The 24,935-nt window shown below is 46.4% G+C and overlaps 1 protein-coding gene across 4 annotated transcripts in view; it reads right to left on the reverse strand.

The window, feature by feature from the left end:
- Positions 1 to 24,935, reverse strand: part of HDA14 (histone deacetylase 14) — a 185,636-nt gene that overhangs the window by 106,635 nt on the left and 54,066 nt on the right. For all 4 annotated transcript variants that reach the window (XM_086500816.1, XM_086500815.1, XM_086500817.1 and 1 more), the window contains exons 4-5: positions 3,267 to 3,368; positions 2,431 to 2,502 (exon numbers count right to left, since the gene is read on the reverse strand). In XM_086500816.1, the coding sequence (XP_086356942.1) occupies positions 2,431 to 2,502; positions 3,267 to 3,368 (174 nt within the window). The remainder of the gene's footprint in view (positions 1 to 2,430; positions 2,503 to 3,266; positions 3,369 to 24,935) is intronic.

Consider the following 24,935-nt stretch of genomic DNA (forward strand, 5'->3'; position numbering starts at 1 on the left):
CTGCAATGGTGTCTGCTCCTCTGGCTGCTCCTCTGGGGGTCCAATATCCCCAGAGGGGAGAGAGAGAGAGAAAGAAAGAAAGATATATTAACGTCTCGAAATAGCCAAAATGGCCCATGAGACAAGAAACTATACATCTGGTAATACATCTCTCGTCTACTCAAACAGAAAAAAAGATCTACTCAACATCATAGTGATGTTTGAGTCTACAAAGCTAAAACTAAGCTAAAATTGAGAATATGTACAAATACATGACTGCTCCCATCCAAATCTGACCATCAACTCTCTATCTCCCTGTCCTCTATCCCAGGATATCCCAGATGGGTAGATCCAGTATAGAGAGGCCATTGAAAGGTGGCACTCGTCTCCGATGTCGAGCGATGATGGCTCTAATTTGGTGCAAATGGCGGGGTCTAGGTCGAGGACCGGGTGGTCGAGGATAGCGAGTACGACCCTGTGCAGTGGTCTGATCAAGACGAACTCCTCTAGGCCTCGATGGACGTGGTCTTGGGGTGTGGCTGTATCCATAGACGGAGTCTGTGTCCCAAGGTCCTCTCCCTCTCTACTAAAGAAGTCATGCATAGTGCGCTGTCGATCTGCTGGTGGAGAACTGTCTTGTAATAGTCTATCCTTGTGCCTCCTCACCTCTAGTAAAAAGAGTCCGAGGCATCTCTGGTCCTCATAATCCATCACCCGACGTAATGGTCCAAAGCCCTCTCTGAAAAGGCAGTGGTATCTCCCCCTGATCTCGTAATAGACTGTGCAGCGGCAAATGTAATGCTCCTCAGATTCCACCTCTTGGTGGCATAGCTCATATGTCCTATCTGTCAGGGCCATCTGCATGTATCTGCCTGTCTCGATGCGTAGTTGATGGGAGGAGGTACGAATCTGCCCAATGGCATTGCGCAACCCATGTGAGAGATGTACATCCATGTATGCTGGCCGAATCACAAAACCCTCCAACGAAACATGCAAGAAGTGGTCCCTGTAATGGGCCATCTTCGTGCCTAATGGCTCTAGAGGTCGCTGCCAGGTCCTTTCTTCTCCAGCTGCACAATATCTGATCTGATCACCCAGTTGCGCTCAGTGCGCATAAGCTTGAGGTGCCGGCAGTCCAAGCTATACTGGAAGGGTGGAAGTGCATCCATCTGTAGTCCATGTCTCCCAAACCATGTCTGCATCTGTGCATACCAACAATCATGAACCCCATCTTCTGCTAACTGTATGGAGGAATCCAGTGTCAAATTCAAATATCTCTCTAGGGGGAGCTCCCATATGCGATGTAGGCCTGTCACACTCTGAAATATGGCCTCTTATCACTATGGAGGATGCTGCCATCTCAGCTCTGACAATAGCATGTGTATTGATGCCTTGCACCGGATCATCTGTGCAATCATCATAACTAGTGGTCTCTCCATATGCCTCCACTCCTCTGTACTGAGGCTAGGCCCCCACACCATGGATCCATACAACAATGCCGGGGTGACCAACGAATCGAACAACCAAAGCTTCGTGCGCGGCTCCTGAAACTGTACATGAGCACACTACCTCTCAAGCCTCCGCAAAGCTGCAAAGCCCCTGTCCAACCTAGCATCTGCTGCTTGCTAGGTCCCTGAACTTAGAGAGAGAGAGAGAGAGAGAGAGAGAGAGAGAGAGTCGACACGGCAAGGCGGCGAAGACGCACTGGCCCAAAGACTGGCACCCCTTCTCGTATTTCTTTTTTATTATGCTCGCAAAGTACAACTCCCCGAGGGTCCAACTCTCTCTGAGCCTCTGTGTCCAAATGCTCTATGGAGTAGCCTGAAGGGCACTTATAAACAGTACAAGGGATGGCCAAAAGCAAAGCCCCAAAAGCACATGGTCCAAAAAGCACTTTAACCCAAAAGCAACTACCCTCAAAAGCTCTCAAAAAGCTGCCCAAAACTGCCAGCAACGCAAAACGTAGAAATTCGTACAATCTGTCACGTCATGATCAGCATCACAATTTGCGAAAATCCGTATAGCTTGCAATGTCAACATGTCAACGCGTTTTATGGAAATCTCTCTTAGAGATCAAGCTTTTGACTTTTAGGTTTTTTAGGCCCCTCATCTGGTGCTCCATAAGTTCTTTAAGTTGTTGAGTTGGGATTTTTAAATCCTAACCCCTTTTTAGGCCCTCGGCCACAACTTCTTCAAAGTTCTCCTGGGTTCAGTTTCTCTTGTCCACTCGGCCATTTCTCTTCCAGTTGGGCATGCCATGTCATCACTTTGTGACAATTTTCTTTTGATGCTGTCTCATAGGTGCACTTGCTCTTGGCAGGACTTTCTCAAAGCACAGAAAGTTCACCCCAGAATTGATTACAAGCAGGCAGATGAGCATAACATCACATGTGATGCACGACCACTATTCACAGAGTGCATAAACTTTTAAGGAAAGGAAAGTTTGCTTACACTTGAAGTAGCATAGGTGGGTCCAGAACCCTCGACGTAGATCAAGCCTTCTTCGCAAGCCTTCTCCATTGCCTGTCAAAGTCACATTTGTTTCTGTTTCAAAAGTTCACAATCTTGCCTCTAGAAAGTGCCTATCATTGGTTGATGAAGCTACGCATTAAGAAGCATACAGCACATGAAAGCAGAATATTATTAGAAATGTCAAGACATTTGAACATATGCGCTCTCTCTTCCTCTGCATAAAAAAGCGCTCCTTTTGTACCACTCCCAGACCACAGTCAATTGAAAAAAGCCAAGCTTTATAAAATCTCTCCTTTCCTATGCACTCTCCTTTGAGAAAATTAAATAGAAAAATATGCTTTAAAGAGTATTAACGATGTGAAGAAACCTGAGCCTATGCATTCTTTCTTCTCTTCTATTAGAGAAGTGTTCCTTCTTAAACATTCCTAGACCTCAGTCTTTTGAAGAAAGCCAAGCTTCACAAAAATCTTGCTCCTTTTTTAATTTACAACTTTTTTTCAAGGTAGGTGACAATAAAGCCTAGCAGTTGACATTGCTTGCAGCTTGAGTATTTAATTACTGTTCTTTTGTAATTCAGTGGGTTGCTGATAACTTTGTTCCATGTATTAATTTCATTTTTTCTGTAGCTGCCAGCTATAGTTGCATGTTATTGTTTCGATAATGCAAAACAATAAAAGTAAATATGCAAGCTCTCACCCGTGAAAACTGACACGTGATACATTAGATGAACACACGAGACAAATAAGTCACTAATCTCTACAGAAGTGAGCTGAATAGCCAAATTGCTTTCTATGTTTAATATTTTCTTGCCTTACCATTTCCATACCTCGCAGATAAGACTTGCTATGCACAGCCGCTATATCATCTGCAGAGGCAGGGTCATAATTCTCAATTTTGATCACCTCTTTGTGACGAAACTGCAACCACATAGCTACTCATAAAAAACATAGATAGTTAAAATAGAAACACTCATTGCACAACTAAATGAACTACAGCATGCACTATTCAAAATAAACATAGATAGTTAAAATAGAAACACTCATTGCACAACTAAATGAACTACAGCATGCACTATTCAATGAGCTTCTTCACCAATAAAAACGAAACTGTAAACCTTCAAGCATCATATCCATAAGAAAAAAATGTGGCATGTTCTTTTTTGCAGGAAAAAAATGGTTTTTTAGATTTTTTAACCTGCCAAGCGGGCTACATCTAGAGGGTACACTATACAAAGGAAAAGGGAGACTCCCATGATCATTAACATGTGTACATAGTTGTATAGAGAGGGGAAACGTTGAGGGTCTTGCTAGCCTATAGCAGAAAACCCGTGAGTTGCCTTGGGTAAGAGCACCCAGAGGAGACCTACGGATACTCTGTGTGGGACTTTCCCAAGGCGCAACAGTTCAAATGCGGATCCTACGTGTGATCGCCTGCATTCTACCAGATATGATGCAAACATGGGGGACCGCAGCTTGGTCCCGTTTAGTGAGGACCAGCACTGGGCCGCGAGACAAAGCACACTAGCCTTGGGATCAGGCTTCAGGTGGGACAGGTCAATGATGCCCAAATAATAGATTTCTCAGTGTTAGATTGGAATAGGAGAGACACTACAGGTGGGAGCTGATCAAGAGCCTCGGCCTATGGTTTGTATGGCGAGCCCCATGCTTCAGGGTTTTAGAGGGGAGACCAGAGCCTACCACAACAACAATACGTGCTTTGTGGCTGGGCGAGACCCTTCTTCACGGTGGACTTTGGGGAGACCAGAGCCTCCCACAATGACAATGCATGCTTTGTGGCTTGAGCTGATTCACACTCTTAAAAGGAAAGTACAATAGCATACAGGGTGCTCCTACCGGACTGAGAGACGACACGAGGCATTTATTCAAATGTAGTGGGCGTGACCCTTCTTCAAGGTGGACCATGGCATCCACTAACAACACAGGCCACTTGTGTGGCTCTTTCCCCCTTCTAGTTTATGATTTAGGTGCCCCTCTTAGTAATCCTGCGAGACTTGTTGTTAGACCAAGCCCAAAAATCTGACAGGAACTCATCAAGAAAGCCCCTATTGTCATTAATGTTGAGCTGCTGTTCTTGCGGCACGCCTTTTGAATGTGTAGTGCAAGCCATGTAGTGCACTGAAAGCAGGGAACCCCAGAGTGGTCGGGAAAGGCAAAAGGATCCCGCCACAACCACTCTCAATGGTCCCACTGTAACTTTGCTAGAGGACATGCCTCGAAAGCCGAAAACCTTTGGTTCCCTTTGCCTCCCTCCACAAGATACGGACCCAGGAATCACTGCCCAGCTGCTACTGCCACAACTCTAATCATCCTTCCAACCCCGGCTCAAACCCACATCATGCATCTTAGTGAAAATCCAGGGAGTCTCAGGGTGCCACAGGCGGGCTCCTACTAGGGAAACTCAAGCCTAAATCCTAGCTAAAAGAAGCTCCTTCCAAGGCTCAGCACCCAGTAGGAGACCGTGCACACTAAGTTTTCCTAGCAGGGTCCCAATCTGACAAGCAGTACCTATGAGCCAAAGACCACCTTGCAAAGTTGGTAATGTGATGACTACTCAAGCCACCTTGGTGCGTGCAGGCTGTCAAACTGTGCCAGACCAAAGAAACTGATAGGCTATTGAATTGGGTCTATACAAGATATAACCGGCCTGTACACGGTAAAGGGTGGTACTAATTCAATTACCTGCTAACTTTACACTGAGCACTGAGAAGGAAAGAGAGCATAGATTCGTCCAGCGACTAGAATGTCACTGCGCACACGAAGCCCAGCGACTAGAGTGTCACTGCGCACACGAAGTCCGACACCCTGTAGGCCCCAACTGTGAACCTACACCCACTACTCACACACATTCTATAATTCACAATGAAGTCCAAAAATCAGCCTTCACCCTCATTTGGGTGCCCCCCCCTCTTGCTGAGGTGTCCTGCAAATTCACCTCCTACTACCATGTGTCCAGTTTTCCCCTTTGGTTTATTTTCCTAGTACCCACCAACTTATAAAGTTGTCAGTGACTTGACAAGTAGCCCAAATTCCATTTTGGCGCGCACGAGTTTCCATACTCATCAGAATTCAGTGCTAATTGGCCCGACCGGTCAGCCGACCTAGACTCCCGATGTGAGAAACCCATTCGGCCGCAGTTGTTTCACATTGGCCATGCAATGTCCAATTGCACCTTTTCAAGGGTTTCGGGGAAACAAGTAAAAATAAAATAAAGAAAAATATGTCCTACATATTTAAAGAAGACTACACCTCCTGGTGACACACCCCACCCTTGAAATATTCCAAGTGACCTCGCTTGCATGCCAATAATACTGGCTAATATCTCTTGATATCACATATATTCTATGATGGGAATCAAAGATATACATGCTTCCGGAAATGTAGCGTTGGACCATTAGACAATCCCACCAACCTGACTACCACACATATTTCAAGCATGGAAGTCTTCTGGTATACTCTCAAGCACAAGCCTCTCTAGCCAAATTCTGTATGGAAAGAGTAGATACAATTGCTTAGCTACTCCTTGGAGCATCATGAACCATGCAATCACCTTGCTCCATAGAGCTACATCAAGTCACTGTGGTTTCCATCTGAAAGGCTTCAAGATATAGTTGCAATAGCTGAGGTGAAGCAACCAATTCAGACTCTTCCATCCATTTAGCATCCAAAGATGGATAGTTCTTAAACTTCACCAAATAGCGTCTTGCAACCTTTTCTCTAACCTTCGTTTCCTTATGTGCCAATATCTATCCACGAATAAGATTCTCATCCAATTCTTCCACTTCGGGCTGTCCCTCATCAAGAATATTCTTTGGCACATCTTCAACAAAGGGCCTTAGAAGGCTGACATGAAAAGCATTTTGTATTTTAGAGCCTTCTAGTAGCTTCAACCTATCAGCTACATCGCTGAACTTTTTGGAAATCTGAAAAGGACCATAATATCGCATACTGAGCTTTGGAAACAAACACTCCTTGCCTTTCCTTTTCCTTACTCTTGCCTTTCCAAAGTGCATAAGTACTCAATCTGTCACAAATTGCTGACGTGTCAAGCCACTAAAGAACGGAACCGTAGATCCCGGCCGAGGGGCCTAAACCCTAGAAAAAGCAGAAAGAAGAATTGCGTGGGGAACTGATGACGTGGCAAAGCTGTACAGAATCCGAATTTCACGTTGGCATGCTGACGTGGCAGCTGTACGGATTTCCACTGAAGTGGAGACAAAGAAGTTGTACAGATTTACGTGTTTTACGTTGATGTGGCAACTGTACGGATTTTCCCTAAACGTGCTAGCAGCTTTTGGCACTTTTTGACCAGTTGCTTTTGAGTTTAAAGCTTTTCATGTAAATTGCTTTTAGGCCTAGGGCCTTTAAATATGAGGCCATGGGCGGCACTCTTCTGGGAGAAGGTGCAGAGCGTGGAGCACCGGCTTGTACTGTGTTGATGCATTATAAAATAACAAAAGGAGCGCCAAGGTTTGGGGCCAATACTCTTTGGGGTGGAATTCTGCCACTCCGTGTTGCATGTCGTCTCTCTCTCTCAGTTCACTTATTATTGAAGTGCTAAAGGTCTGTTCAGTCTGTTCTTTTCTATTGGCACGTGGTGCCCGTCTTGTGATAGTTATATGAGAGCATCAGGCGTGTGCTTTTATTGGAATCTTATTTGAAGTAGCTTCGTCCTTCGGGGTTGTGCTCCGACCCCGAACTTATGAACGACTCCCACCCTTACTTCATCGCGCATCAGGTGCGCTCCCCTCTTCACTACTCATGTCTTACAGGGCATAAGCCATAAAGATCACTTGCAAGAGAAGGATCCAAGATTTGTTTCAAACTGTTGTTTTCCTCAAAGGCAGTGCCATGCAGATATTGATGTCTATAGCTACCAAGCCACACACTCCAAGGACTTGGTAAGCTTTCAAGAAAAATTTTGGCCGAAGTATGGTTTCTGACATCTTCCTTCGAAGTGCAACTTCTGGCAGAGTGGGGTATCCTAAATTGCATGCCACAATTTTTGGACATCTCTCACTGAGTGTCTCTTTCAAGCTGATAACCTTGAAGGTCCGGTGTGATTGCTATGTCTTGAGACTACCATCGCCGCCAAAGGAACACTGTCTGTCCAAGAGCTAATGTACCAACTGTGGACGGCTACGACCTTATAAAAGGAACCTATGGAAGGAACCTAACCCTAACTTTTGGTATAGGTTTCAGGTTGGAAAGTCAGTCGACTTTTCGAGCTAGACTCATGTCGAGATTGCTTTTTGAGTTTTGAGAACTTGTTTGGCGATCCTGTTTGAAATTTATTTGAAATGGATGATATCTATTTTGAACCTGTCTTGGTGCCGATTTGAATTGTTTGACTCTGGTTTTAATACTGGTTTCATTGATTGGTGATTGTACTCCCGGGTGGAGAAGTGAGAAATAGTGTTTCGGTATTGTTTGAACCTCAAAACGACGCAGACGGGATGTCTGGGGAGCGTTTCGTTGTATGCTAGAAAACCTCCGAACGTTGCAAACGGGATGTCTGGGAGCGTTTGGTTGTATGCTTGAAAAATATTGTTGTTGTTACTCCCGGCCCGGACCTGGATGGTTATGCAGGAGGAGTATTAAGCAGTGTAACAAGGAACGGGGGGAATGCAGCCCCAAACGTTCCGAAACGGCGTTCCGGACAAGTCCCGTTCCCGAAACGGAGTCAGGAACGGAACGCCGTTCCGGAACGGGGTGCAACCAGAACGGGGTTTTGGAACGGGGGGGAACGGGGAAGAACATGAGACGGAACGGTGGAACGCGGGGCAGAATGGGCAAAAGTAAGCAATTGGGGGAAAATCTGGAGTTGTCTGGGAGACATATTTGGGACAGTTTGGGGGCAGGTTTGGGGTTGTTTAGGAGTTGATTTGCAACTACACTAAATGGAGGTAATTCAAGCCTTATTTTAGTCGACTATTCCAGTCCCGTTCCCGTTCCCGTTCCGAGGGCCCTCCTTCTCCCCATTCTCGTCCCATTCTGGACCTTCCCGTTCCCGTTCCGGGTAACTATGGTATTAAGAAGTCTGAGCAGTGGTTACTCTCAGCACCTCCAAACGATGCAAACTGCAATCTGGGAGGCGTTTGGTTGTAAAAGGCCCCTATATCTCCCAACCCGGACCTTCTTAGGTTATGCGGGAGGAGCGATGAGGGAATCGTTGAATATCTTCCGGTCCGGACCTTGTTAGGTTATGCGGGAGGAGTGTTCATCAACGACTTTATGTTTCTATGTCTTGAACATGCATATGTAAGCATTTGTGTTGCATTGGGATGTGCCAACCACTAAATATTCCTAATTGGATGAGATTGCCTAGGTATGTAATTTTAGTGCATCAAGACACCCGTGGAAGATCAGTGCGGTTTGGGTGTGATGGCTAATTTCACATCATCGGAATATCAAGAGTTCCGATCTGGACGAAAGGAGAAGCCAACTCCTTGATCAAAAGAGCCGAAGGGAGAAGCCAACTCCTTAACAAAAAGAGCCAACTGATTGTCCCTTGGAATGTCCCTCAGAAAGTTTTTAGCTAACTTGAGTTGTTTTGTAGATATGTTGTAATCGTGGACGATTACTCTCTTTCAAGAAGGGGGGATGTCACAAATTGCTCACGTGTCAAGCCACTAAAGAACGGAGCCGACTTGCAGATCCCAACCGAGGGGCATAAACCCTAGAAGAAGCAGAAGAAGAATTGCGTGGAGAACTGGTGACGTGGCAAAGCTGTACGGAATCCCGGATTTCACGCTGGCATGCTGACATGGCAGTGTACGGATTTTCGCTGACAATGCTGACGTGGCAGTTGTACGCATTTCCGCATTTTGCGCTGATGATGTGGCAACTGTACGAATTTCCGCAACACGCTTTGGCAGCTTTTGGCACTTTTTGACGAGTTGCTTTTGAGTTTCATGTAAACTGTTTTTGGGCCTAGGGCTTTTAAATATGGGGCCATGGGCTCATTCTCTGGCACTCTTCTGGGAGAAGGTGCAAACCGTGGAGCAACGGCTTGTATTAAGTTGATGTGTTGATGCCATATAAACAAATACCAAAAGGGGCGCCAGGTTTGGGTCCAATACTCTCTGGGGTGGAATTCCGCCACTCCGTGTCACATGTCATCTCTCTCTCTCTCTCTCTCTCTCTCTCTCTCTCTCTCTCTCTCTCTCTCTCTCTCTCTCTCTCTCTCTCTCTCTCTCTCTCTCTCTCTCTCTCTCTCTCTCTCTCTCTCTCGTGGCTGGGCCGCAGAAGTCACGCAGCGCAGCAGGGATAGCAAGACGCGGCTGCAGCAATCGCGCTTCGCGGAGGCCAGGGGCAACAAGACGCGCGCAAGGCTGTTGTGCTAAGTTCGGGCTATTGTGCAGCAGGGCGGAGGTCACGTATGGCAGAGCGCGAGAAGGAGACCATGGCGGGCTGGTGATGCCCCTGCCCACACTGCCCTGAGGCTCGCGCTCACACTGCCTGAGGCTCACGCTGCACGTTTGTCCCGCGCAGTCCTACGCGTAGCACGTCAAAGCTGTTCTACGCGTAGCAAGTCCAGCAGTCGCCCCAGCTGTTCTACGCGAAGGAAGTCAAGATCCCCTACGTTTAAGCTTATTTCAATTTTCAAGCCCTAAGGTAAATTTTAAGCCTAAAGAGATTTTAAGCCCTCTCTTTGCGTCCAAGTTCAAAGCGATTTAAGGCCTTAAGGTAAAACTGAAATAATTTTGCCATACTCTCAGTCCCTCACTCTAGTACCCTAGTACCCTATCCCAGATTTGGGGCTCGGGTTCGATGGACCCGCCTACCGAAGGGGAAGAGCCGGGTGTAGATAGCATCCTTCCCGCACAGGCATGGGGCCAGCACAATGGATTATGTCATGACTTCACCAAGCTTTATTTCTAGTATCGAGGACTTTAAGGTGGGACCCAGACCGGTTGGGATTGCAGTGGATCATGCTCTCTTGACCTTATCAATCTCCTTCCAATACAATGCCTCTCAAGTACCAAGGAAGAAGACGCACACAAGATATACTTTCACACCAGAGACTGATTCAGTCTATGTGGAACAGATCTATAATAGGATGTGGGCAGCCGAGCCAATATATACTGTAGAGGAGATCACTTCTCAGCTAACAGAGATACTACATGGAGCAGCACAAGAGGCATACCCACATACTCAGCCTGATCAGAACATGCCTCAGAACAGTTGGTACGACGAGGAATGCAGAGAGACGAGAACCCAGGTCCAGAAAGAGGTTACACTTGGGACCATCATAGATAAGCAGTCTCGGATTGCTCTTCGGCGTATAGTACGTCGCAAGAAAAGGGCATTTTTAGCCAAACTGGAGAAGGATTTATATCAGCTCTTCTTGAGTCAAGACTCACATGAGGCCTGGCGTTTATTTCACGAGCACTCATCGCCTCCGACAATTACTTCTCCTGAGATTTGGGGTCAATATGTAACATCATTATATATGGTATCTGGACAGCCTCCACTACCAAATCCGCTAGAGCCATGCCCTGCTACTAGTACTTTCTTTACTACGGAAATGGTGGAAAAAGCCATTGATAAGATGAAGACAAGAAGAGCATATGATCATGAGGGTCTAGTAGCAGAACATTTGATCCATGCAAGGGATCTACTTTCAGAAGTCCTTGCTCGTCTGTTTATTCAGGTCATGTGTGAAGGATTACCTGAATCTTGGAAATTATCTCCTATCGTACCTATTTTCAAGTCAGGGGATCCTATGATACCCGGGAACTATCGTACCATTATGGTGGGTCACACATTGACCCGACTGTACGCATCCATTCTGGAACAAAAACTGAGTAGATGGGCAAAGAATGAGGGCATAAGGGCAACAGGACAAGCTGGATTCAGGAGGGGTTATTCCACTTTAGATCATATTCTTACGCTCAGAGCCATTATTGAAGAAGAAAGAGCAAGCGGGAGAAGAATGTATTGTTGCTTTGTGGATTTTCGGAAAGCTTTTGATACAGTACCAAGGGCCAGATTGATGCGCAGAATGCAAGAGTTAGGGGTCCCCAAAGAGATTATCAGGGGGATCATGGCCTTATATGGGTCAGTAACTGGTTATGTACGTACTCCAGAAGGGGATTCCGACATTGTTCATTCCACCGTTGGAGTAAAGCAGGGATGCCCACTGTCCCCTACTTTATTTGGTATGTATATAGATGAGGTATCATATTACATTGATAGAGACGGTGACAGAGGTGCTCAACTTGCAGGGTCATGGATCCCTTTGTTGTTGTATGCAGATGATATTGTATTGATAGCAGAATCACCAGAGGGAATGCAGAGGCAGTTAGATGCATTACATAAATTCGCGGAGGACAGCGGACTGTCCGTGAATTTGGGTAAAACCAAAGTTATGGTGTTAAACACCACACCGCAGTGGGTTAGGAGATCGGCACCTACATTTGCATATGGCCAGGATACAGTAGAGTACACAGATGCATACACATACCTTGGTGTGGTATTTGCAGGACCGAAGTTTACTCTTAAGAAAGCAGCGGAAGCTAGATTGTCCAGAGCCTCTGCGGCCTTGGGAGGGTTGGAGAGGATGTGTTCACAAGTGCAATTTCAGGAACCATGAACAAAACTTTGACTCTTTGATACTGTGGTGGCTTCGGCTATGCTTTATGGGGTCCAGATTTGGGGACCATCTGTGGATCAGGATAATTGGAAGCCAATGGAGAGACCTTTGGTATCTATGATTTCCCGAATGATTAGAGCCAAGGCCTCCGTACCACACGCGATTATCCGAGCGGAACTAGCTGCCCCTCCGATAGAAATTGAAGCTCTTACCAGATCAGTGTCCTTTATACATGGTTTGTGGGATACAAATAATTGCCGCTATACTAGATTGGCCCTCACATCCTCTCGACAGTTAGCAATGAAAGGGGATACATCATGCTGGTATGTGCAACTGTCTTCATGGTTTCAGAGACACGGGTTCAGTATGGAAAGATTACCCCCCTACCAATATTCTCTTGAGGCTCCATCACTGGCAATTACACGAACGGAGATTAATAAAATCATCCGTCAGGATCTTATACAGTTGGATACTAAGAGGACATGGGTAGACCCTACACAAGAATTGGGCACCAAGATGGCCGACTACAAAGAAAACTTCCTACAGCTATCTGAAGATGGATTTGTGATTCGCCCGAGCTACATGGATACCCACTTGTCTCATGGTTTGAGATGTGCTATTGGTCAGATTCGTACATCCTCACACCAGCTAGAAATTGAATTTGGCAGATTTAGGGGAATCCCACCTGAGAGCAAAATTTGCAAGTTATGCGGAATGGAGCCGGAGACAGAATTACACTACATATGCCATTGCACCGTACACTATGATATACGTGGGCATTTACATTGCCTATTTAAAGAAGGCTTTGGACCTCTAGATAGAGTCATGCAATACCAAGATCAAAGATGCTTAGGCTTATACCTACTAGAAATACATCGGCACAGGGATAATCTAATGAGAAGACAAAGAGCACTACAGCCTCACAGGCAGATCACAGATTTCTTCGGATCGAGAGAAGCAGGAGGGGAAGGAGAAGCAAGAGACCAGCAGCCAGCACAAAGGAGTACCCACATCCATACCAAAGGCACCCTCATTGACAGGGCGATTGACCTTAGGAAATCGAGACAACCACGACCGAGATGCAGAAGCACACTTCACCGGAGGAGACTACAACAAAGGATTAGAAGCATTCTAGCCAGACACCCAGAATGCTCCTAAGAAGTTTATTTAATACTTTGTATTTAGTTTTTCACATTTATTTTCACACTTTCACACTTTTCACACTTAGTACTTTAGTACTAAGGTACCCAAACTTTGTGACAGATTCACCACTTTTGTATCAGTTTGGTCTCATAGGTCATTATGGCCTTTTTGAAGACATTAATATAACATTTCATTTATTTATATATACCTAGATGAATCCAGGATAAGCCCAGATTCACCCTTAAAGGAAAGTGCAAGGTATAGACCCATGGTAGTCACCCACGAGACAATATAACCATTAGCTCCATCATGCATAGTATTGACTAAATACCACGACATCCCCACTAACGTCGTCAGTGCCCAATAGTGGGTGTAGAACTAGGTACTAACATATGCTCCCAAACACAACACACACCACACGCACACACACATGAGCATACATCAACACAAAGTTCAGCGTACTGAGGTTCTGTCATGACTCCGGAGATCAAGAGCAGACTCGGCCATAATGAAGCCTAGCACTAAAAGAAGCATTAAATCGAAAAAATTAGCACAAAAATGAGGTAGTTGATAGGGCATACGCACCACAAAAGGTAGAAAGAATTAGCATAATATCAACTGGTCGTAACTCGGACGAAAACTTCACAATGTGAAGTCTGCATGTCCGCTATACGACTAAAAAATATACCTAGATGAATCCAGGATAAGCCCAGATTCACCCTTAAAGGAAAGTGCAAGGTATAGACCCATGGTAGTCACCCACGAGACAATATAACCATCAGCTCCATCATGCATAGTATTGACTAAATACCACGACATCCCCACTAACGTCGTCAGTGCCCAATAGTGGGTGTAGAACTAGGTACTAACATATGCTCCCAAACACAACACACACACATGAGCATACATCTACACAAAGTTCAGCGTACTGAGTTTCTGTCATGACTCCGGAGATCAAGGGCAGACTCAGCCATAATGAAGCCTAGCACTAAAAGAAGCATTAAATCGAAAAAATTAGCACAAAAATGAGGTAGTTGATAGGGCATACGCACCACAAAAGATAGAAAGAATTAGCACAATATCAACTGGTCGTAACTCGGACGAAAACTTCACAATGTGAAGTCTGCATGTCCGCTATACGACTAAAAGATATACCTAGATGAATCTAGGATAAGCCCAGATTCACCCTTAAAGGATAAGCCCAGATTCATTTATTTTTCTCTCTCTCTCTCTCTCTCTCTCTCTCTCTCTCTCTCTCTCTCTCTCTCTCTCTCTCTCTCTCTCTCTCTCTCAGTTCAGTTGTTACTCTGACTTTGTATCAGATCCACCACATTGTAACTTTCTGGTCTCATAGGTCACTTTGGCCTTTTGAAGACGTTAATATAACATTTCATTTCTCCTCTCCGTCAGGATTTGATCCAGCTGGACACGAGAAGGACATGGATAGAGCCGTTACAAGAGTTGGGCACAAAGATGGCTTTCTATAGAGAGCATCTTCTCCACCTCACGGGGGATGGGTTTGTGATTCGACCTAGCTATATGGACACGCATCTTTCGCATGGTTTGCGGTGTGCCATTGGCCAGATACGTATGTCCTCACATCAGCTCGAGATTGAGATTGGCAGATTTAGAAGGACACCGGCAGATAACAGAATATGCCGCTTATGCCATCTAGAGCCAGAGACAGAAGTACATTACATATGTCATTGCACAGTGTACTATGAGATACGAGGTCGTTTTCACTGTCTATTCAGAGAAGGTTTTGGGCCTCTATCTAGGGTCATGAGTTATGAGGATCAAAGATGTCTTGGGCTTTATCTACTTGAGTTACACAAGCATAGAGGAACCTTACTGAGGAGAGGTGAAGAGAGACATCCCCAGAGACAGATCACAGATTTCTTTACACTAGATACTGTACACCCAGAAGAACAGACAGAGGAGCAACCAGCGACGGTGGAGAGGTCTACCCGCACTACTGGCATTCCCATAGACCGAGCATTGGAGCTAGGGAGATCTAGACGACCCCGAGGGAGGAGAGGAGCTACACAATTTCGAAGGAGGCTATGGCAAAGGATTCAAGCCATACTCTTTCGTCGTCCAGAGTGCAGATGAAGATGGATCTCTACTCCCCTCCCATATTGTCTTCACATTGTACTGCTTAGTTTAGGATCCCGCAGTATTTATATTTTGTTATCCTAGTTTAATTTATTTTGTTAATCTGACTTTGTATCAGATACACCGCATTGTAACTTTCTGGTCTCATAGGTCACTTTGGCCTTTTGAAGACGTTAATACAACATTTCATTTCTCTCTCTCTCTCTCTCTCTCTCTCTCTCTCTCTCTCTCTCTCTCTCTCTCTCTCTCTCTCTCTCTCTCTCTCTCTCTCTCTCTCTCTCTCTCTCTCTCTCACACACATCACATCTATGCTAACAGTGACATTACATGGGGCAGCGACAAAGGCATACCCACACACTCAGCCTGGTCAGAGATGTCGTTCTGGGCATATGCCTCAGATACAGCGGGAGCTTACACTGGGAGTGATCACCTATAGACAGTCTCGTATTGCTACACGACTACTAGTGCGACGGAAGAAGCGAGCTTTCTTGGTCCAGATGGAGCAAGATTTATATCAGCTCTTCCTTAGTAGAGATTCAGGAGAGGCTTGGCGTCTATTCCATGAGCAGTCTTCCCCACCAGTGATTACTTCTACGGAGATATGGGGGCAGTATGCAGCATCTTTATACACTATACCTGGACAGCCACCACTACCAGATCCACCACAGCCATGTCCGACTACGAGCACCTTCTTTACGACTGAGATGGTAAAGGAGGCCATTGACAGGATGAAGACCAGACGTGCACAGGATCATGAGGGTTTGGTAGCACAGCACATTATACATGTTGGGGGATTTGTTGGCAGAGATGCTTGCACGGTTATTCAACCGTGTCATGTGTGAGGGCTTTCCTGATTCTTGGAGATTATCTACTATTGTACCTACCTTCAAGACAGGAGACCCGTCAGTGCCGGGGAATTACCGTACTATCATGGTAGGACACACATTGGCACAGTTGTATGCATCCATCCTTGAGCATAGACTGAGCAGTTGGGCAGAGATTATGGGCATACGAGCACCTGGGCAGGCTGGTGTCAGGAGGGGTTTCTCCACACTAGATCATGTCTTTACACTTAGAGCTATCATTGAGGAGGGTCGAGCACATGGTAGACGGATATATTGCAGCTTTGTGGACTTCCGCAAAGCTTTTGACATAGTATCGAGGGCTTGATTGATGCGCCGACTTATGGAATTGGGGGTACCCACAGAGCTGATATGGGGGATTATGGCATTGTACAGTTCAGTGATGGGTCATGTACGCACATCAGAGGGGATATCTGACATAGTTCACTCCACTATCGGAGTGAAACAGGGATGCCCATTGTCCTCTATTTTATTTGGTATGTATGTTGATGAGGTCTCTGATTATATTTACAGAGGAGGAGATAGAGGTGCTCAGCTTGCGGGGACATGGATCTCTCTTTTATTGTATGCTGACGATATCGTGTTGATATCAGACTCACCAGAGGGTATGCAGAGACATTTGGACGCATTGCATAGTTTTGCAAAGGATAGTGGATTGTCTGTCAACCTTGGTAAAACCAAGGTCATGGTATTTAATGCCACGCCATAGTGGGTTAGGAGATCAGCACCTAAATATTCACATAAGGGCAGGACAGCATGGAGTACACTGATGCATACACATATCTTGGGGTGGTCTTTAGTGGACCGAGGTTCACACTGAAAGTGGCAGCAGACACTAGATTGACTCGTGCCTATGCAGCCCTAGGCGGTTTAGAGAGGATTTGTTCGCAGGTTCAGTTCTAGGAACTTCGAACTCTGCTCTGGCTTTTCGACACTTTGGTCGCTTCAATTATGCACTATGGGGTTCAGGTTTGGGGACCGTCTGTTGACAGTGCTGGATGGAGTAATATGGAGAGACCCTTGATATATATGATTTCTAGGCTGATTAGAGCCAAGGCCTCAGTTCCACATGACAGCATACGAGCGGAGCTGGCTGCCCCACCTATGGAGGTTGAGGCACTCACCAGATCAGTATCATTTGTACACAGCTTATGGGACACCACCACGGACAGGTATGCTAGGCTTGCTCTTGAGTCATCCAGACAGCTGGCATTACAAGGAGATACATCATGTTGGTATGCACAGATGAGCTCATGGGTTCAGAGGCATGGTTTCAGCATGGACACGCTGCCCCCTTTCCAGTATTCTCTTGATGCACCATCTTTGGCTCTTACACGGATGGAGACTACTAGACTCATTCGGCAGGATCTTATCCAGCTAGATAGCAAGAGGACATGGATAGAGCCATCACGGGAGTTGGGTACGAAGAGGGTTTTCTATAGAGAGCATCTTCTCCAGCTCACGACAGACGGTTTTGTCACACGGCCCAGCTACATGGACACACATCTCTCTAATGGGTTACGATGTGCCATAGGCCAGATTCGCACATCTTCACACCAGCTTGGGATTGAGACAGGTAGATTTAGAGGCATACCAGCAAACAGTAGGATATGTCAATTATGCCATGCAGAGCCAGAGACAGAGTTTCACTACATATGTCGCTGCACAGTCTACTATGAGATACGGGGACGCTTTCATTGTTTATTCAGAGATGGTTTTGACTCGTTAGATAGAGTCATGAGATATCAGGATCAAAGATGTCTCGGATTATTCCTACTTGAGATATAGAGACATAGAGACGCTCTATTGAGTGGGCAAAGACAGAGACAGTCCCAGAGACGTATCTCAGATTTCTTTAGTCTGAGTACCACAGTCTGAGTACCACAGAGGCAGAGGGGACACCACCATCACAGAGCTCGGTTCCCACCCATACACACACCAGCGGTACTCTCATTGATCGAGCTATAGAGTTGGGGAGATCGAGACGACCGCGACTGAGGAGGGGAGCCACGCAACACCGGCGGAGATTGCGGCAGAGGATCCGCAAGATTCTAGCACGACACCCAAAGTGTCGATCAAAATAGGCTTCATGCTACTGCTATATTATATCATGGTGACACTTATCCCCACTTTGTACCTTTATGGCATGATACCATTGCTCAGCCTACCAACCACCCATAGGAGTCGGTAGCACTCCTATCAGTTCTTTGTTTGTAGTTTTCTTTGTTTGTACCCAGACTTGGTACTAGACTCATCATTGTAATCAGTTGATCTCATAGGTCATTTTGGCCTTTTGTAGACGTTAATATATCATTTCATTTCATCATCTCTCTCTCTCTCTCTCTCTCTCTCTCTCTCTCTCTCTCTCTCTCTCTCTCTCTCTCTCTCTCTCTCTCTCTCAGTTCAGTTGTTATTGAAGTGCTAAAAGTCTATTCAATCTATTCTTTTCTATTGGCACGTGGTGCCCGTCTTGTGACACAATCACCAAGTGAAAATACAAGTTCACGACGATGACGATCAACAACTTTCTTTTGCTTAGCCTAGGTCTTCTCGAGAGCAATCTATATCTTCCTATATGTTTCATCCATATCTTGCACATATTTGTCTGCCTCAAATATCTTGTCCTTAGATTGCAAAATGGGTGGGACTTTCTTTCCTTTTTCCACTATCTCGAATGGTGCCTTACCTGTTGATGTGTGCACAATGTTATTGTAAGCATATTCAACCAATGGGAGATGGTGTTCCCAAGTTGCTTTCCAATATCTTGAATGGTGCCTTACCTGTTGATGTATGCACAGTGTTACTGTAAGCATATTCAACCAATGGGAGATGGTGTTCCCAAGTTGCTTTGTGCATGACTTTTCATCAAAACCTTTGGCAGTAACTGTTTAGTAACACATAACTTTCCATGCATCATGAGAAAGTCATTCTTAAGCATTTAGTGCTCATGATGTTCCCCATCAACAAGTTGATCATAAATCCTTGCAAAATCTTGATGGTATTCTTATTCAAAGCGCAGTAGTCAATGTACATGCGCCATGAACCATCCTTCTTCTGCACTAGGAGTACATGCGAACAAAAAGGGGATTAACTGGACTGAATCAGCCCCTTCTCTAAAAGCTCGTTGACCTGACTCATAATCTCTTTCTGTTGGGTTTCACTAACCCTATACGGTGGTCTATTCGGTGGACTAGAACCTGGCACAAGATCTATGGTATGATCCTCAAGTCTCTCAGGAGGTAACTCCCCTGGCAAAGAGTCCGAAAAACAATCATTGAAGCCATGTTGACCTATCTTTATCTAAGGTAGAAATTAGATACAACTTCAAGTACTTCTTTTGCAAAGATCAAGTACGCAGAAAGATGATTCTTTATTACAAATGAAATAGAAGAAGCGAAAACAACTGGAGCGGACTTGTCTTTAAGCTTTACATCAAGGGCATGAGTCTTTCCTCAATGTACAAGGGTAATCTTTTTGTTGTAAGTATCCACCTGTGTAACAGGCTATAGTGTCACTTTCACACGACATAGTTAGTACAGTTGGTCTAGTCTAGTTCACACTGGACGGACTTTCTGGGCTGGGCAATGCCACGTGGCACGGATACGGACGGTGGTCTAGTGGACATCGTGACCAGGCTACCACCACCACTCGGTTTGGAGATAGACTTAGATGGCTGACATTTATAAGCCGTTGGTGGCTCTTTATGGTTGTACATATGAGTAGTAGTTGGGTCATCAGCATCATCTTCTTCATATATGGTCCAGCGTCGTCGTCTAGAGGAGAGTCTATACACACAACACGTCTGCACATCGGAGCCTCAACACCCCCATTGTATCCGTGAGTTCTGGGTTGGAGCTGACTGTGCTGCAACGCCACAGTTTGTATTGGTTCCTTTGAGATAGTCGAGCCCATATGTTCTGGTATGCTGCTGTGTCTCTATGTTGATTTGTTGTTATCTATTGTTTCCTGTGTTTTCATTTTGTTTGAGTGAGATGTCACATACATTGCATTGAGGAGCACCTACTGTAGAGAGCACGACACACTATCCACACTACAGGTGCTTTCATTTTTGGCACGCCTAGTGGGACCTCAACTGAAGTCTCACTCTCTGTTGAGGTACAAATCGAGGAGCTAGCTGGTTTTTACCTAGCCTCGCCTACTTCACCTTGCACAATGCAGCCTGCTGGTATGGTCCAGTTTCACCCTAGACAGCTTAGTCTAGCTGACCTAGTCTCTCGCCCTGCTGGTTTGGTCCTCTCTCGCCCTGGTCCAACCAGCTCTCATCCTGGTCTAGTCCTTCCTCGTCCCTTGTCTAGACAGGTGGTCTAGTCAATAGCTCTGGTCTAGTAGAGTCTAGACCGGTGTTCAGCCAGTTAAAGATCTTCTTGACCAAAGCTTGGTTGGGTTTGTGGTTACTGCATGACACATACAAGGCAGTCATTAGAGTGTCAAAGCACACTACTGAGTCCTCTGAAGTACTACCACAAAAGGCGTCAACCCTTGGTACCTAGTAGAAGTCCACCAACCCCATCACCCATACCTCCACATACGGCATAATCCATTCCTCCATCCGGTTCTACATCTTCCAGATCACCTTCCCCAGTAAAGCTCTCTCCCATTTTGTTACAGCAAGCTATTGAGCAAGAGGCCATAGAGGAGTTGACCAGTGTTTTGGCCACGGTAGGCATCAAGTTTCCTACTTTCAAGGGACTCTCCTCAGAAGATGCAGACGACCATGCAAGGAGGTTTGTATCTCTCTATAAAAGGTCGGGGTCTTCATAGAGAAGATGCGTATTTGGTGTTGTTTCCATCAACCTTGGATGGTTTAGCAGAAAAGTGGTACAGTCAGTTTGCAGAGAATCACTTTCCAACTTGGGCAGCTTTAACACAACTGTTCGTGCAGCATTCAGGCCAGGTGACTTCCAGGAAAAGGTTTTGGATGAGTTGGCCAACATGGTGCTCCAGCCAGAGGAGCCTTTTGCAGAACTCATGACTAAAACCAAGTCTCTGGTTGCCAAGCTTCCTCAGCAACCAGGGGAATTTATGGTCAAGAAGTGGGTAAAGAAAGCTCTCCCAAACACGTCTCAGCAGAAACTACGCGAAATTCTTCAACCTGAAGCATCTCTGGAGGAGTTTATAGCGGCCTCTACCAGGATAGAAGGAGCAAGGAGGCTATTCAAGGACCTCCTTCCGGTGGAGACTGCCTCAGCACTCACAGAAAATCCCTCTGACCCCTTGCTTTCTTAACGCACGGAGTTAGAAGCACTAAAGTTACAAAGAGCACGTCAAGAGGAGAGGTCCTTCTCTCTTAGACCGGAAAAATCTCCACAACAAGAGGCTTTAGAGCAAATCAAGCGGGAGCTAGAAGAGCTCCGGGCACAGCAAGACACTAAGCCGCCGATGGTGTGGTGTACCTCTTGTCGCTCTCCATGGCATCCTCCTCGGGACTGCCCACTTCAAGCTTACTGCCATTTCTGTGAGAAACCTGGCCATGATGACAAAGAGTGTTATTATCTGAAGGGAATGTGGCAACTACAACAGAGCCTCGCCCCCAACCTTCAACAAGGGTTGACACCTGCATCCAACATGGTTTCACCCTATGGCCATCAAAACCCTATTCCACCTCTGCTGACAACACCTCCTATGCAAGGTATGCACAACAACTTTGCCTCTCCCAGCTTTTATCATGCTAATGCTCCTTCAGTTCCCCAAAGCTTCTACACATCAGCATCCGTCCCCATGCAGCAAGGGCCGAGACCACCTCGCCCCTCCAATAGGCCAATTTTGTGCTACAGGTGCGGGGAGTATGGACATTATCAGAGCAAATGTCCGTTACCAAAAGGGTCCCCTCCTTGCTGACACTGCCCTGAAGCTAAGGATCACTATAGTAAGGACTGCCCAAAACAACGCGCATCCACATCTGCAAGCACAAGCCAGAACCAGCAGGAGTTTACATTCCAAAGATCAACCTAATCACAGTAAGCACCATTCCACAGGCCCTGCCTTCCACTCTTGTAGTTGCCTCTCAAAACGGGTTGAAACAGGTGGAAGAGCCTGCTGGTGTGCTCACACGCACACAGAGAGCTGCTCTTGGTCTCAGCCTCCCTGACGGTCCAACTTTTTCATCTCCAGTCACACAAATGAGTCAACCTCCCCCAGTAGCTGACAAACCAGCAGGTAGTGCCAAGAGCCAACCTACTTCTCTTCTCTCAAATAATGATGGTGCCTTCATGGAAGCAATAGAGGACTTGCAGAAGCTCAAGATACCAGACAAGCACTGATCAAAAGAGAGAAGCCTACAGCAGAAACTATCTTGAAAAACACCTTTCAGCAAGTGTCATTGTACGACATGCTTCGACTTGATGCAAATTTTCGAAGTGACACCTTTTCCACCATTCAATCTCTGTATCCTAGTGTAGGGTCTAGTGGCAGGCACCCACCAGTGCAGCCCTTAAAGTCCTATATGATATCCATCCCGCTGCTCCCCTCATTGATTATAGAAGCCCTCATCTCACCGTGTACGTCTTGGGGCGGCAATTCTCAGGAGTGAGTGGATGGTGGATCTGGCATCAACCTGATGGCCGAGTTCACTATGTTAGCTCTAGGTCTACAGCCTACTCGCCCTGCTCCCTTCACAGTTACATTGGCCGACCAGCGGACAGTCTACCCAGTGGGCATAGTGGACAAAGTGCCTCTGCAGGTACAAGACTTCACATTTAACTTGGATTTTGTTGTGGTTCGTCTTCCCCAGGTTGAGGGAGGATTTCCTTGCTCATCAGTAGACAAAGCACTGCATGATTTGGGAAATGACGCAATGTGGATACATACTCCTCGCTCCTCGATGCAACCCATTCACTTAGAAGGAGGCATGGATCCCATTGTGCAGCAAGTTTCTTTGGCAATGGAAACCAACCCTGAACAAGAACAGCCTACTATACCTGAAGGGTCAGACGAAGATCTGCTAGAGTGGTTGGAAGCTACCAAGTCTACGCCTTGTTATGGACTATCTATTCAACCTTTGCCTGAGGTCACACCCTTTTGTTGTGTTCCTACCGTAACTGAGCCCAATGAGCCACTTAAGCCAACAACTAGCGTAGAAGTCACAGAAGTTGATTGCTCAGTTGACCCTTTACTAAAAGCATTCACACTGGGTAAGCTCTCAAAGGAGCGAAGTAGGAGGACCGTTGCCATTATAACTCAAGTGGTATCTGCTATGTTCGCATTGTGTCTGATCCACCTCCCCACACCCCCACCCTACACACCCCTTTCCCCTCGCCCCTACCCACCCACCCTCCCCCTCTCACCCCTATCTAACCCCCCCCCCTCGCCCCTACCGACCCACCCTCCTCCTTCCGCCCCTATCTAACCCCCCCCCCTCGCCCCTACCCACCCCTTTCCCCCCTCGCCCCTACCTAGTTCCCCCTCGCCCCTACCGACCCACCCTCCCCCTCTCGCCTCTATCTAGCCCACGTCCCTTGCCCCCCTACCCACCCCTGCCCAGGCCTCGCCCCCCCTTACCCACTCCTCGTCTCTCGCCCTCGCCTCTATCCAGCTCCCGCCCCCTTGTCCCTATTTACCTCTCGCCCTCCCACTATTGGCCCTACCCGCCTCTTCCCAACTGTCATCCCTCGCGCACCAAACCGCCTATTGAGCCCTCCATGCCCCTCGATCCACACCCTTATTCAGCCCATGTAGCTGCATCGTTGCAAGTTGCAAGCAGGCAGCAATTGCCAGCGTTCGTGTTCGTGTTCGTGTCCATCTGAAATTTCACATCGCTCCGCAAATTTCACCCATCGCTCAGTGTTTCAGATTTTCAAATTTTTAGCAGATCAAGTTTCTGCAAATTTCACACATCGCTCAGATTTTCAGATTTTCAGTAGACCCAGTTTCAGCAGCACTAGAAATAGAAATCAGGAGTGTGCGTATACAGATTGTTGGCTGACTGCATACTAATTGATGTATGATCTGTGGGGATATTTTGAGTATGCTCTTATGCGGATTGACAATATCTAGATAGTATCTAGCTAGCTTGCAGTGAGGTAACTGTGTATGCTCTTGGGGTTTGAAGTGTACTACTATAGCTAGTCCATCAATCAGTGTCATCAGGTGGCTATGGCAGGAGGCAAAACATTGTTGCTGAGGAAAAGGCCTCAACGACACAGGCAGGCCAATTACGAAACTGAAGCGGAATCAGATCCTAGCAGCCATGGGGTCACGGATATGATGTCCAGTGCCCCATCTGACGCAGGCACAGAGTTAGTACAGTTAATCTGGTATGGTTCACACTGGACAAACTCTTTGGGCTGGACAGTGACACGTGGCAAGGATACGGACGGTGGTCTAGTGGACAACGTGGCCAGGTCACCACCACCACTCAGTTTGGAGATAGACTTAGATGGCTGACATTTATGAACCATTGGTGGCTCTTTATGGTTGGACATAGGAGTAGTAGCTGTTGGGTCATCATTATCATCTTCTTCATATATGGTCCAGCATCGTCGTCTAGAGTGGAGAGTCTATACACAGCACGTCTGCACGATCCCTGCACATCTCAGCCTCGACACCCCCCTTGTACCCGTGAGTTCAGGGCTGGAGCTGAGGGTGCTGCCACGCCAGAGTCTGTACTGGTTCCTTTGAGATAGTCGAGTCCATATGTTCTGGATTGCTATTGTGTCTCTGTGTTGATTTGCTGTTATCTATTGTTTTCTCTGTGTTTTCATTCTGTTTGAGTGAGATATCACGCACATT

The sequence above is a fragment of the Adiantum capillus-veneris genome, chromosome 25 (genome assembly GCF_014529385.1).
Source record: "Adiantum capillus-veneris isolate H3 chromosome 25, ASM1452938v2, whole genome shotgun sequence".
NCBI classification, from domain to species: domain Eukaryota; kingdom Viridiplantae; phylum Streptophyta; class Polypodiopsida; order Polypodiales; family Pteridaceae; genus Adiantum; species Adiantum capillus-veneris.